The 14,355-nt window shown below is 38.8% G+C and overlaps 1 protein-coding gene across 1 annotated transcript in view; it reads left to right on the top strand.

The window, feature by feature from the left end:
- The first annotated feature begins 9,092 nt into the window (after positions 1-9,092).
- Positions 9,093-14,355, top strand: part of epha6 (eph receptor A6) — a 175,820-nt gene continuing 170,557 nt past the window's right edge. The window contains exon 1 of the mRNA XM_019277534.2: positions 9,093-9,754. Coding sequence (XP_019133079.2) covers positions 9,676-9,754 — 79 coding nt within the window. The 5' untranslated portion in view covers positions 9,093-9,675. The remainder of the gene's footprint in view (positions 9,755-14,355) is intronic.

The raw sequence follows: 14,355 nt of genomic DNA, 5'->3' as shown, positions 1-14,355 counted from the left end.
TTCCACAAAATCAAATCACCTGCAGTGTGTAATTTCTAAATCAGGAGGTCAGAGAGTTCTTAGAAAAGGTAATTCAATGATTGACCATGCAAACAGATTATTCCACCAATTTTTTCTTTCCTTATTTCTCATTTGTGTTCAATTGACTCAAGACAGAATTGACAATTGCATTCATTGTTCAACACCTGTGCACAAACTTGTTTGTTATAGTTGTCAGAACAAGTTAGTTGAACATTTCACCTCGTTTAGCCGATAAGATAACGCTGGATTCGTTTTTAGGTCAATCGTACTAAAGTTGGTGTTACAAGCAGTGTCAGACGAAACTGAAGTCAAACCCCAATAAACCTGCAGAGAGTATGCACGCTGTACAATATACACTAGTGCAGGATGTTCAATAATCTATTTCATCCAGAAATGTTGTTGTAGTTCTAGATGTGTAGTCACCTAATAATCACTGTGCCACTCTTTTTCACATTATAGCTTAAAGGTCCAGCATGTAAAAGTGTACTTTTTTTTTTCATTAGTGTATGAGAATAAGAACTGTTTCACCCCTGTTTCTACAGTACCCTAGAACGGACAAATTAAACACTGGTTTCTAGATACAGCCTTTCACAGTTTTCACATGACCACTGTAGTTTATCCTTCACGCTAGGAGGGAGAGGGTCAGGCGAGGGGTTTGCAATCAGCACACATGCTGCGAGATGCCACTAAGTCCTATATACTGATGCACTGCTAATGAAATAACTGTACACACATACATATCATTTAATCCAAGTCGAAATACTGATTCAATATTGTTGTTTTATTTTTATTTTTTAACTTAGAATCATCACCATCAGTGTCAAGTCAGTGTAAAATAACAAGTGCACTGTACTATGAGTCACTAGCCTTTTCTCTGATAAAAATGAAGGGCAGTGCCTGGTATGTAGATGATTAGTATCTTCACTGACTTGCAAATGCGTTTGCAACTTCAGCAAACTTCATTTCCATCAGTACTGTTTTTAGTACTTATTCAGTTAGCTCACAATTTCTAACAACAAAAAATGTCAGTTTTTGGCTGAAAGAGTTATTTTACAGCAAGAAAAATAGAGACAGCCATTGCTGTATCCAGTTACGCAGAGGTCATGAGAACCAGGCTCTAAAAAGGCATGTCTGACACGCTCTCACCCCATTTAGCCCCTGTGATGGATGGATCATTTTATACACCATTAATCCATCCATTTGTCAATTACTAATGGAAATTTTGGGGTTGAGGGTGGGGTGCGTTTGGGGGCAGGTTTCAGGAACTGTCAAGTCGCTGAATGCCATCTTGCATTACCACTGACTGTAATTACAGAACCTATCTGAAAAGTCACGGAAACACTCAACCCAAAAAAGGTGCAAGTGATAATGATGTTTATTGCGCTTCGTGATTATTATCCACACTGTCATTTCCATTTGGAATACATTTCGTATTTAGACTGTGAACATGATTGTCTGAGTATCATACATTGTTGTGCTGTATAATAAGACAAGTGGCTTACTGATGGCACTCTGCTGAGTGAGCAAATTATACTCCATTACTTGAGAACACATTTAAAACAGAGAATGGAGAACAGAGATGGATTTGTTCCCAGACACCTTTCAAAACTCCTTTAATGGAAGGAAATGTGCAGGAATTATGGGAAATTATGCAGATAAGTGTGCATTGGTGTACTTTTGTTTGTTATGTTGTTCTATCCCTTTTATCTAAAGTCTGGAGAGTATAAAATACTTTACCAGTGTGTTTATTTATTGCATTAGAATAAATATCATGCCACTTTTAATTTGAGTTACAGGTGTGAAATAAATTTGCAATTTATAAAATATGTCTAATACGTGTCACTGTGACATTATATTATTCATAACCATTTTTTATTATTGGTTGTTTATTATATTTATGTCTACTTTGCAAAACAATTTTAGAGTAAAAGGAAAAGAAACCAGGGATAAATCTAGTAATTATAATATGTAAAGCCAGGAGGCAGAAGATCAGATACAAAGCCTCTTGAATACCTGAAGGGACATTATGGTTGAAAAAAAAAAGGATTTATGAGGAACTATCTGCTGTGAGTCCCTGGAAATTACCCCAGCCTCTGAAGGCGCCCTGTTTCCTTCCCGTATCTCTGAACGATGGGTGGATGTCTCTTTAACAGCTGGGGTTACCGACATACTGGCTCTCGGACCTGATGAGCTGCTCTCTCTATTTGCTCTGCTCATTCTCCTGAGCACCGTGGCCATCCAGATTAGAGCCTATGGCCCATTAGGCAGCCAGGGAGGTGGGCAACCTCAGAGGTGTAGCACAAGTGTGTATGAGAGTGTGCATGTCTACGTGCAGTAAGATAGACATTACAAGTCATTCTGGGAAAATTTGGTCTGTAGGAGAGTTTGTGCTCTTGTACTTCTATTTTTTTATGATGACCAAATGGCCTAACAAGGACAGAAACCTGAAACATACTTCACTTTGGACAGTGTATTGGACAGAGTAGCATCTAAGACACGTACTACTGTGTAATTAAAATTAGGCTGCATGTTTACTCATTCCCTTGAACAGACTAATTTGAGGATAGAAATGTCATTGTTGGGCCACAAGAAGTACTGAGTAAGTCACTTGTCAATTGGTGTGCCCTAGACTGTGACATTATACAGATTTTCTGTTAATGAGATTGGAGTTTCTAAATAGGGCTCTTTTCTTTTCATTTCTTTTCACACTAACCAGTTCTTGTTCTCTATTTCATATAAAAAGAGATTTACAAAATAAGATGTTTAAATTGTTAGTAGAAGTTCAAAACATGTTCATCTAATCATCTTAAATTATCTGCAAATGCATGTAGACATGGCCTAAAATTATTTCCAAATATGTGTGCAGTTTGAGTCGTGTGTATAATGAATCAAGTATGAGAATTTATGTCACGTACTGTGTACAATGCATTCCACTGGGAACGGTTTGCTGAAAAAAAGCAGAACATGTAGGCCTTCATGTTTGATGCGGGCATGATTTACAGACCTAAGCTTTAGATTAAATTAGTTTGGAAAGCGTCCAGCTTCATTCTGTACTACAAGTCTTTGAAGGCACTTTATCTTTTTTCAGACACATACACATTGTTGCACCTTGATACTAACTCATAAGTCTGTCACTCTGTCTCACACATGCTGTGGTATACTGTACACAGTGACAGGGCAAGGTGCCACCAAAACATGCATAGTGTGGTGTCTGTCATATGGTGTTGGCATACAGTACAGGTAATTTCTCATCAGTACAGCAAACAAACTAAAGTAGTCCAGGTCAGTGTTTCCAATGCCAATAATCACAGATTCTTACTAACATGCAATTTGTTGTGTTAGCTTGAGTTACAGTGGAATGCACCATCACACTGACTTATAGCTCTAACTGTGATACATTGGGCAAATGGACCAAAATTACCCAACAGTGTAGATACCACGTTTGAATGCCAAACAGTGATTCCTCTCGAGACCCAGCAACCACAACAGTACATTTCTATCAAGTGAAACCTCTTTTTGTGAGATTCTTCCACGTAGAAGCAGAGTGGTGACCCCAACTTTCACTGTCTGGAGTTAAAGGTCCATTGTTAAAGTTACTCAAAAAGGCTTTTATTTATCCAAAATCTAGATTTAAAGCATGGAGCTTCACACTGAGTAACACTAAGTAGTTTGTCTTTTGATCATTTCCACAGGATATGTTATTTTAGAGCACTTGCTGTCTGTTTTAAAACACAGTGAAGCATGTTAAAAAGATACATATTTCCCTCCGTACTTGGTAGAGACCAAAAACTGAGCTCAACATTTAGCCACAGACAAGGCAGTGTTTGCCATTTCAACTCAAATGTTGATGATATGCCAGTCCAGTGTACACAACTTGTTTGACAAAGGAAAGAAAGAAATGCTTTTGCAGGTTTAGGTTTCTGGACACATCTATGCTTAATTTGTACCCCTAACAGCAATAGAGCTATTGTCTGCCATGTTTGCTTAAATGTCCTTGTCACAATTAAAAATGAAACCCTTGGATTGTCGCTATGTATGACATAAGTTCCTGTGTGTGGCTGTTTGTAGGTTAATGCTCTCTACTGTGCTCTTCACTCCCAGGGGCATGTTTTTACAGGCCAGACAGTTCCATACAAACACATCATGTAAATCAAAAGCTGAGCTTGATTTTTGAAAAACAAATTGGAAGACAAGGCAGAGCGTAAATTGCTGCAGGCAATTTTGAAGAACTGTAATCATGGTTTGTTTTTGAGAAATTGTTTTTTCCACTGTCACTATTTTGTGATACGCTCTAAAATATTTAATGTCATTCTTGCATTGGGGCAACAGAAACTTTACATAAATAAGCATGGAGGGTTCCTTAAGGGCCAATGCAAAAATATGAAAATGAAGTCTGTTGTTGCACTGCAAACCCTTTATTGAGGATGAATGATGCACAATGTATCCCTTACCATGGGAAAATATGCTAAAACATCACTCAATCATAAATGAATAAGTGAATGTCTATAAATTGTATATCATCCAAACAGCTAATCGGCAAAACTATCTCAATATTGTATTGTGTCTTTTTTTTTTATTGTTAGAGCAGTGAGTAATTAACACGGAGATTCAGAGCTTGATCTTTATTTTGTCAATTTAACACGGTTTAACTGCTCTATAAGTCGTTAGACAGCGCAGCTTCACAGCCGGTTTAATTACTGTACCTTCACTTGGCTTGAAATGGATCAACAACAGTTAGACTAAATTGGCCTTTTGGAGCTGAATACCAACACACTTATTCAGCAGAGTTATTCACTATTTTCAAATGTAGCTATTTTTATGTCAGACTGTAAATGTGTTTATGGATTCCTGCAGAACTAAAATTTCGTCTTTACAAGTACCCCCTTGAAAACACTTAAAAAGCTCAGACTCTTTTTTTAAACCCTTACTAATTTAATTCTTATAGAAGCAGCTCTGTTCAGTATGATGCAGGTTTCATTGCAGATTTTTACAAATATACAGTTTTCTTTCTATGCAGTTTGCGCTGGATTTTGTTTGGTTCTTTCTATTAGTAGCAAGCAGGTCATATTTCAAATGAATGCTAAAATTAACACATAATAAATTATAATTTAAGAAAACTTAACTTTCATGGTTTCATATCTCTGTCAGTACCAACCTCAAACATGTATTTTTTTTTTTACATTTACATCTATATAGCAGCAATCACAGGAAATATATCTGAACTTGTTGCTTCCAGCTGTGTTTAAGTGGAAAGGAGAATTGTTATTCAGGGATCTTGTAAGTCATTGCCTTCTTTTATAGCTAATGTGATCTGAGAAATTGATATTTCAGCTTCTTGTCCTAGGAGTAAAAATGAGTCATCTATTTTTTTCCACACTTATCTAGGAATCATTATAAGACTAAGAGTCTATTGCCAGGCTGGTGGCTCTGAGGCTGTACAGAAAAACAAAAGGAGATGGGGGATTGTTTTTACAAATATGCAGTTAGTGTATAGTACCCAATTCATTCATGTTTGTTTTACAAATATATTTCAGTTGTAGATGTCATTTAATCTTAAGAGATGTAAAATCTACAGAACTAGTCTCAGTCATGTCGAGATTATCCTGGGAACAACCGATGGCCCTCTCTTGTGTCAGAGGATTTGCCATGGACCTTCTGAGATTTCTACACAGTGAAGGTAATTCATTTGATCAAATTGGTCATTTAGAGCTAGTCTCTTAAGAGTCCAGGACTTTATTTTTACTAAGCTGTCATCCAACAAGCAACCTGAGCTACATAATGTTCACTACCGTTCACTAGTCATGCTAACTCAAGTAGCTTTTAAAACTCTATATGTTAACATGGTTTAATGAAATGTGTGCAAAAGATGTGCTGTTGGAGTTGGAAAAGTAGCCAATACTTTTTTCTGTAGTTTGAAATGATACACTGTTTTCCAGTGTTAAAATATCTGGTGTACCAAGTGTGATTCCAAGTATATTTGGTGTATCAAATGGTGTGTTAGCCCTTGGCTGGAGTGCTTAGAGTGATTATATATATTATATATATTATATACTTTATAGTAGTAATACTTAATACGAGACGTGTGAGAAAAGATGTTTCATTTCTTTTAGTGGAGTGGTGCTCCAAAAGCTTTAAAAAAGTTAGAAAATTATAACTTTGTAAACAAATTGCTGCTATACTAAATGTGAATGCCTGTTATTATACTTTACTATACGTTTTCAGATAAATGCAGAATTGCGATGTACACCATCTTCTGTTGTCAAGATCCACATCCTGACACGCTGCTAAGGATCTTTAGAAAGAGATGACAACCAACCTATGCCTGATGAGTTTTCACTGAAGTCAGGGATCACCAAAGCCTTTAGGATTAATCCTCTGGGGAACATGAATGCCAATACTGACCAACTGACCTAAAGACCAACATTATCATCTCTAAAGCGGCTGGTGGCCCAAAAACAACATTGTAAAAGGTATTTAAGTTGAAAATGTATTTTCGGCCTAAGTTTTTTAAAGTTTGGATTCTATCCACGTGCGGGGCGGTTCTGTATGGGTTGGTACTTCATTGTGAACAGGACATTAGTGAAACCATTAGCACAATAAAGTCTGATTGTCTCTGTCAGTTGTGCTGATGTGGTCTCGTTCCAGCTCTTTGCTTGTGATGAGTACAGATGGACGGAGCTTGTTCTCTCCGGACATGGGGAATCATAGCTCACAGTTAGGCCCCTTATACACTACAGTCACACCTCATTGACCAACATTACGGCAAAGGAAACCAAATCATTGCAGGAGGGGTACTGGCAGCAGAGGACCTCTTCTCAACACTTTGCCCTCTTTGATCATCATTCTCAGTCATCAGCCTCTACAGCAATAAGAGATGATTTAAATGATCAGTATGTTCTAGTTTGTGTTTTTTTAGCAGTAGTGTTAGCAGCAACAGTAGATCATATTGGAAATAATAATCATAGTGGCTGAGTGGACAGTAAAATAAGTTGATGTACACACTATCTCATAACCATAGATGAAATATAGTCAAAATAAAGAAATTCAGGCCAAAAGCCAAACATCTGACATGTGATATATTGCTGTTGAGGTATAAAGTTATAAAGTCGTGGCAAGTGCAAAAGTGCCTGGAATATTTAATTCAGTGTCCTTATCAATGACAAATCTACAGAACACACACTGTTGCCACCAGTCTAAAGTTTCTATAACCTCTGCATTCGCTGAGAGGCACCACAACATTTATCCATCTATTTATAGCTGCAATACATCTGCACCATGACGTTAATAGCTTGATCCATTTCTGTAAAAATGTGTGGCTTCCCTCGAGTTATAATAGACCCAAACAGGCTGCTGTGGTCAATGTATTCTGTTCTACAAGCCTGCGTCCTCCACTGTGTTTGCGCCACACAAAGTCAGTTGGCAGCTTCTTCGAATTGTTTGGTGATTGGCTGGAGGCTAAGTGGTGGTGACGGATTGTGATGTTGATGTATTTACCTCCTCTATGCTGACAGGAAGCTGTTCTTACGTCCTGATTGACTGGGTCTCATCACAGCAGCCAGCGTTGCTTTGTTTAACTCGGTCAGGTTGGGGAGGGTTTGCTTACTCACTCGATGAGACGTCCATGAAGATGAGAGGAAGACCTTCTCTAATCTTGGCTGACATTGCTGTCTTGGCAAGCACAACAGCTCACTGCAAATGGGTGGATATCAAGCTACACGTCCTTTGAGACAAAGTTTGTTGTCAAGGCATGTTGATGAACATGAGATGTGTATTCCACAGTTGGTTGAGTAGTTTCAGGATTTGCGATAATTTCCATTTTCTGTAACCACTTATTTTATCAGGCTCACAAGGGGCTGGAGCCAATCCTAGCTGACATTGGGCAAGAGGCGGGGTACACTGTGGACAACTTGCCAGTTTATCACAGGGCTGACACATAAAGACAAACAACCATTCATGCTCACATTCACACTTCTGGGCAATTTATATTCACCAATTAAAATGCACGTCTTTGAACTGTGGGAGGGGGCCAGAGTACCTGGAGAGAACCCACATGGACACGGGGAGAACATGCAGACCCCACACAGAAAGGCTCCAGCTGGGGATCAAACCAGTAACGTTCTTGCTGTGAGGAGGCTCAGTTATCAGTCAATCAGCTGTTATTTAGTAGCACCTTTCAGACAAACACAATTCAAAGTGCTTTTATAAGCTATTGAAAAAACCATAGGATGTTAAAACTGATTTAGAGAGCAATGTACACTAAAACAACCAAAAGTTCAATGAAAACACAACAATATAAATGTCTGGTTAAGATAACAGAAAATAGATATTAATGAAATATTACATATATGTGATACGTAATACAAAAAAACTAATAATTAATTAAATAAATAAATAAAAATAGTACACAAGAACAATTGATTGTAGTAAAATGTGAATTAAACAAAATAACAACCAACAGTAATATAACCTTATTGGATGAGATTATATTAATAAACAAAAGATCCCTAAGCATCCCTAAGATGTACATCTGTGCATTATGACTTGTGTGAGGGAATCAAAAATTGTGCCAGTATCCAATATAAATCTGCTGGCAATGAAAGAAAAAAAAATGAATGTGTATGTATGTATGTCTATGTATTTTTCTTTTTCTTTTTTGGTAAAGGTATGGCTGTAAGACACAGACTATTACAGTAGACTTACATAATGTATGGCCTCTAACTCACAGAGCTGTATTTGAATAGACATAATGATGATTACATAACAAAATTAAATATTAAATCTAGAGTTAATGCATCTATTCACTATGTTTAGATTCATTGTTCATCGATTTCAAAAGGATCCCCAGAAAGTGCAGTTTACAACCCTGGTAACATTTTAACATTATATAATATCAGGTACTTACAGAATATTCTCTTAGATTGGGTTCAATCGTGTCGCGCAGGGACACGGGTCTATTTTACCATTTTATGGCCCTTGTGGAAAAATTTGGGAAGCCCTGCACTTGAACCAATGAAATAACACACATACACACACGCACACACGCTATTGCCTTGTCAGCTAACCCCCTCTAGTGCCGAGCATCCTGCACAGATGCGCACAGTCTCTCACAGTAGCCGCCGCTTCAGTTTCTCCTCCACTGCATCCCAATCATTTCTCGATCCTCCGTCTCCATCCTGCTGCTGCAGCGGACCTGGTTGGAGACAAGGAGCTGCTGGTCCGAGGCACATCGGCCGTGCCAACAACAGGATTTCTAAAGTCTGTCACGACTGTGCGCCACTGAGACGCACTACATTGATAAGGACATTTTAGTGTATTTTTGAAACAATTCAATATCGGCCACAGAAGTCCGTGGGACATCTTTAAAGTTGTTAGGAGCTAGGGGTTCTCACTCTGTCTCAAAATCTGATATCACTTTAGATTTTTTTTTTTTACGACTTTATCCAAAATCTCTCCGTTCCGCGCCATCGCCGCCTCCTCTTCCAGGTAAAGGATGGATCTTCTCTCGTTCCGGCACCCGGCAGTCCTTTCCAACTGGGACCAAATGTAAGGATCAGAACCAAAGGATCGCTTGTGGCGGATCCAGCCGCTCTTTTCTCTGATCACGTTACCTCTCGGCTAGAAGTACCTCTGATAAAGCTAGATGTTTCCGCAGACATGAGTTTTGGAAACAGATTTTTCCTCGTTTCACTCTTTCTTGGAATTGTCCTCATTCGCTACAACCGTTGCAACCAAGGTGAGTTTAAAGATGCACTCCGAAGACACCTGACTTTGTTTAGTCTGGCGTGCTGACAGTATTGCTTTTAAACATTCATTTATACAACATTTATAAACATTCTTACTGTGGACACTGTTAAGGGCATGTTATTACTGTAATTATTGGCTCATAAAGTAAGACCTCACAATTATAAGTAGTTACAGTAAATCAATTAACATGCCTGCACTTAAAATCATTACCAAGAAATGGCCATAAAATAAGTTTCGTGTCAGATATCACTCCTTTGTTTTTGGCAATTTCTTTTGTTTCACCTAGATAAATTAATTAATAAATGTGTCATTACTTATATCAGTTTTATTCATCATGGATTTATCTTCTCTTTGCATAGAAATACACTGTGACAGAATCCAGATTCAGATGACTATTTAATAGTTCACTATTCTTCCAGCAGAGTTCAATGGATTGCCTTAGCTCAGTTTTTATCCAAACACCGAATCAGATAATAAAATGAAATGCAGTTTTTATGAAAATCAGCTGCTGAAGTGACAACCCTGAGGCTGCTTTAATTACATATTCTACATCACTCACACACTCTCTCTCACACACACACACACACACACACTAGAGCAGCCACAGATTGAATCATTAAGTGGGTGACAGAGTGAGAATGTGTGTGCGATCCTTTCAGTTTGTGTGTGTGTGTGTGTGTGTGTGTGTGTGTGTGTTCAGACTTGCATGGCTGTTTTCTGTGCTGTTGGTCTGGCAGTACATTTTAGACATATACAGTAAAGCTTTGCACTTAGTGCTTCACACGGCACTTCAATGCACAACAGCATGCATCTGTTTTGTGTCCGTATGTGTGCTCAGTGTGAAACAAGTCAGGGGGGTCATTTTATTCACAGATACTTGTATTTTGCATACACTGCAGCCCACCTTTTTATATGATCTGTGAGTGTGTGTGTGTGTGTGTGTGTGTGTGTGTGTGTGTGTGTGGGCATGGTCATGCACTTGTGTGTGTGTGTTCCTCCGTGGCTGCACACACACAGCTGCAGCATCAGTGAGGTTTAAAATAGTCTTATTGATTGTGCGGGACACAGTGGGATCTGCCCCCCAGGTTATATTTTATTGTTCTCTCAGTTCAATAAGAGCGATGCTACTCCCTGTTCTCTCAGACAGCTGCTACATAACTGCCTCACTCTGTGTTTTTCTCTGCCACAGATTGAATGATTGAACTGATGTCTGCTTTCTATTGTACTTTAGTCTTTCATATTGACTGTATTGGGACCTCAGCAGTACAATTGCGATCGCTGTCTACCACAGAGCGTAACTCAGATGACAAAGAAAAGTGTCTCATTAGATGCTGAGGCATAAATGTTTCTCACCTTGCCACCATCTCAATGTGATATCCTTTCAACTTAATTTCCCGCTGTATGTGGTGGCTAAGTGGCCTCACAGGCTTGATTGTTGGGGACAGGTTAATGATGGGTGTGCATATTGAGTTGCGCAGGGGGATGAATGTAAGCAACTTTTCCATCCAGTTCATGTTGATATCCAGCCATGACCATGATAAGGACATCTATAACACATAGTTTAACTTGCTCAGCTACAGTATAGATAGTGATACGTAGGTCGGCTGAGGATAAAACCCAACACAATTACACAGAGGTGTTTTAGTGTAGTTTAATGTTTCTGATAGAAACAAAAAGATTGGGGATTTTACAAGCAAAATTGGGCAAGATGTCAAGCTGTTAGGAGAACAATAAAAACCAATCACCTTTTGCCTCATGACTGTGCGCCTCCTCTCACTGCAACATATCCGACAATCCCTTACATCAATCCAAGTGGGATTGCAGACAGTTATTAACAAAGCTCTACTCACTCACTGCCAGTTTTAAACAAGCCTGTTTTCCCCATCAATAGATCAGTTCCCATAATCTTTACTTTTTTTTTCCATTTCCCTCCCTTGTGAAGTCAGCAGCAGCTATATTCATTTTAATGAACATTCACAAATCTCATTTACTAACCTGATTTTTTTGAGCCCTTGTAGAATTTTTCCCGAGCCGAAGATTGCTCATGCTCACTAAATTGGGAGATGATGTCTGTGTTCCATACTTTTAACAATGTTCAGACTGCTTTTCCCTGACAGGGAGATTCAGGCATGAAAAATCAAATGAAAGCACCACATGTGAATGTTATTTTCGTTGGTTGAATGTATCTCTCTGAGACACTGCGTCATCTTTAAAAGTTTGAAACCAGTCATCAACACGTGGAAGAAAATTGCCAGTCATTACAGATTGCAAAGATCCATCATACATCCATTTTCCATAACCTCTTATTCTTATCAGGCTTCTGGGGTCTGGAGCCAATCCCAGCTGGCATTGAGTGAGAGGCAGGGTACACCCAGGACATGTCATCAGTTCATCACAGGGCTGACACATACAGACAAACAACCATTCACATTCACACCACGGGCAATTTAAGGGTCGCCAATTAACCTACATCAATTTGGACTGTGGAAGGAAGCCAGAGTACGCAGAGGAAATCCACGCAGACACTGGGAGAAACTCCACACAGAAAGCACCACTGCAAGAATCTAGCTATAAAATTATCATCAAAATAATGCAAATCTATATTGATTTAAGTGGACGGCTGATTTGAGCTCTTGCTCTCACTGCTACCACCCACAGAGCACCAAGCTCACTATCACTGCTGTAGATGAAGGAGATATTCCCCAGCAGTGTGCTGTCAAGGAAAATCAATCAATCAGTCAGCCAAGAGCTGCCACAAAATGTTAAGTCTGCACCTTTGACTCACAAGCCACAGTGTGTGCTTGTGTGTTATGACCACATGCACATGTGATTTCTTATTTGTATTACACATGGGCATTCAGTTTTTGTTTTATGGTGGTATGGTTTAAGTCTGTAACATGTCGTTTTTCCATGTGAAAGTAGTCCCAGTTTCTACCTTATCAATGTTAAGTGCCGCATATGATGGCACATGTAATAAAAGGTATTTTCACCTAGAGACACTGAGATTGATCCAGGCTGGAGACTGTTGATTTAGTGAGGGCTCGGATTCCTCAAAGGTATTTCTGTATTAGGATAATGATTGTTGAGTTTTATTGTGTGTGAGCTTTATGGCCACCTCGATGAACACATTCCACTTCACACTTGAGGAAAGTAACTGATCAAAGTCAGGAATGGTCAGTCAAATATGCCACAGAGAACTGTATCATTTCTTCAAATGTCATTTTTTATTATTAGATGTACTATTCTAGAGATCATGCAGGTATTGTCATTGTTGTATTTGCATGCAATATATTTTCGGTTTCAGACTGATAACTCTGCTAGGTTTTCCAGTATGTGAATCAGTTTGCAGGCACTTGGAAATTATTTGAGTTAAGGGTCCACCCACATACGTGTTTTCAATTATTGTGCCTGATTAGACCTGATCTGAGGACTGTGTGGATGTGCATAGACTGTGCTTAATTGACATTTTGACATGTCAAAGCCAGAAAAAACACAGGTGGATTCAATAACAGTAATGACGGCTCAGTTCCATTAAGTGTCCCAGTAATAGTGGCAGTGAACCAGCATGCACAATAAGCAGCTGGAATGCAGCACTCATTAATGCACCTGTGAGTATCCTGCTATGACATGTCAAAATGTCCACCGTGCAGCCAGTGCACTGGTTCACGGAGTTTGGTGACCTTAGAATAGTTCCACCCAACTTCAACCTGAGCAGAGTGTCTAATTAGCCTAAATAAGTGAAAACACCTGTGTGGGTGTGCAGGTCCTTTAATGCAACACCAGTGACATTTAGAGTTTGGGAAAATACCACCTGATAAAAGTGTAACTAAGAGGAAAAAAGACAGAAAAGATAAGGCTGCTTAGTGTTATATATTGTACTTGTGAAAACAATAGCATCCCACAGATAGCAGGTAAGTGTGATTAAATGAGTTGTGTGCAAAAGGCAAGGCAAGTTTATTTATATAGCACAATTCGTACACAAGGCAATTCATAGTGGTTTACAGAGGCAAGGAAAAACATTGGACACTAAGACAAGCAATAGAAATAAAAAATAAAAAATACTGCTGTTCTCTGTGGGCACTTGTAGCTTCAACAACATGCAACTTGACCCACCGCTATATGGTTAAATCACATTTTATTGGCAGGAATCCCCTTTACTAATCTCTCATTTAAAAACACTTAACAGCCTATATTGGATCTAATCAACCGCATTTGAAGATTTGCTTTGCTGCCGTTTACAATGTCGCTGAATGTTTGATCTTGGTGGAGTGTGGAGACGTGTTGAAAATCCTGTCATGCCTGTCAGGTTGCCTCTGCTATGGAGAGATTTTCATTTCACAGCATATCATCCCCTCATCTGTTCAGAGCCCAGTACCTTGTTTACACCACTAAATGACAATGTACAATCCTCACTGAAATACTCACCAAAATCCATTTTCTCAGGTCTCTCTTCATCAACTCTTGTTGTTTGTCACTGAACAAGACTTGCTGTTTATCAGGATAAGAATGTATGGAGCTTGCAAATTGAAAGGTGCTGTTTGAAACTAAGGATAAAAAAAAAAACATTTCTACCACCTACATGAAAAATGT

This window comes from Larimichthys crocea, chromosome XVIII (assembly GCF_000972845.2).
Source record: "Larimichthys crocea isolate SSNF chromosome XVIII, L_crocea_2.0, whole genome shotgun sequence".
Classification (NCBI taxonomy): Eukaryota; Metazoa; Chordata; class Actinopteri; family Sciaenidae; genus Larimichthys; species Larimichthys crocea.
The sequence above is the reverse complement of the archived record's forward strand: the minus strand, read 5'-3'. Positions and strand labels throughout refer to the sequence as shown.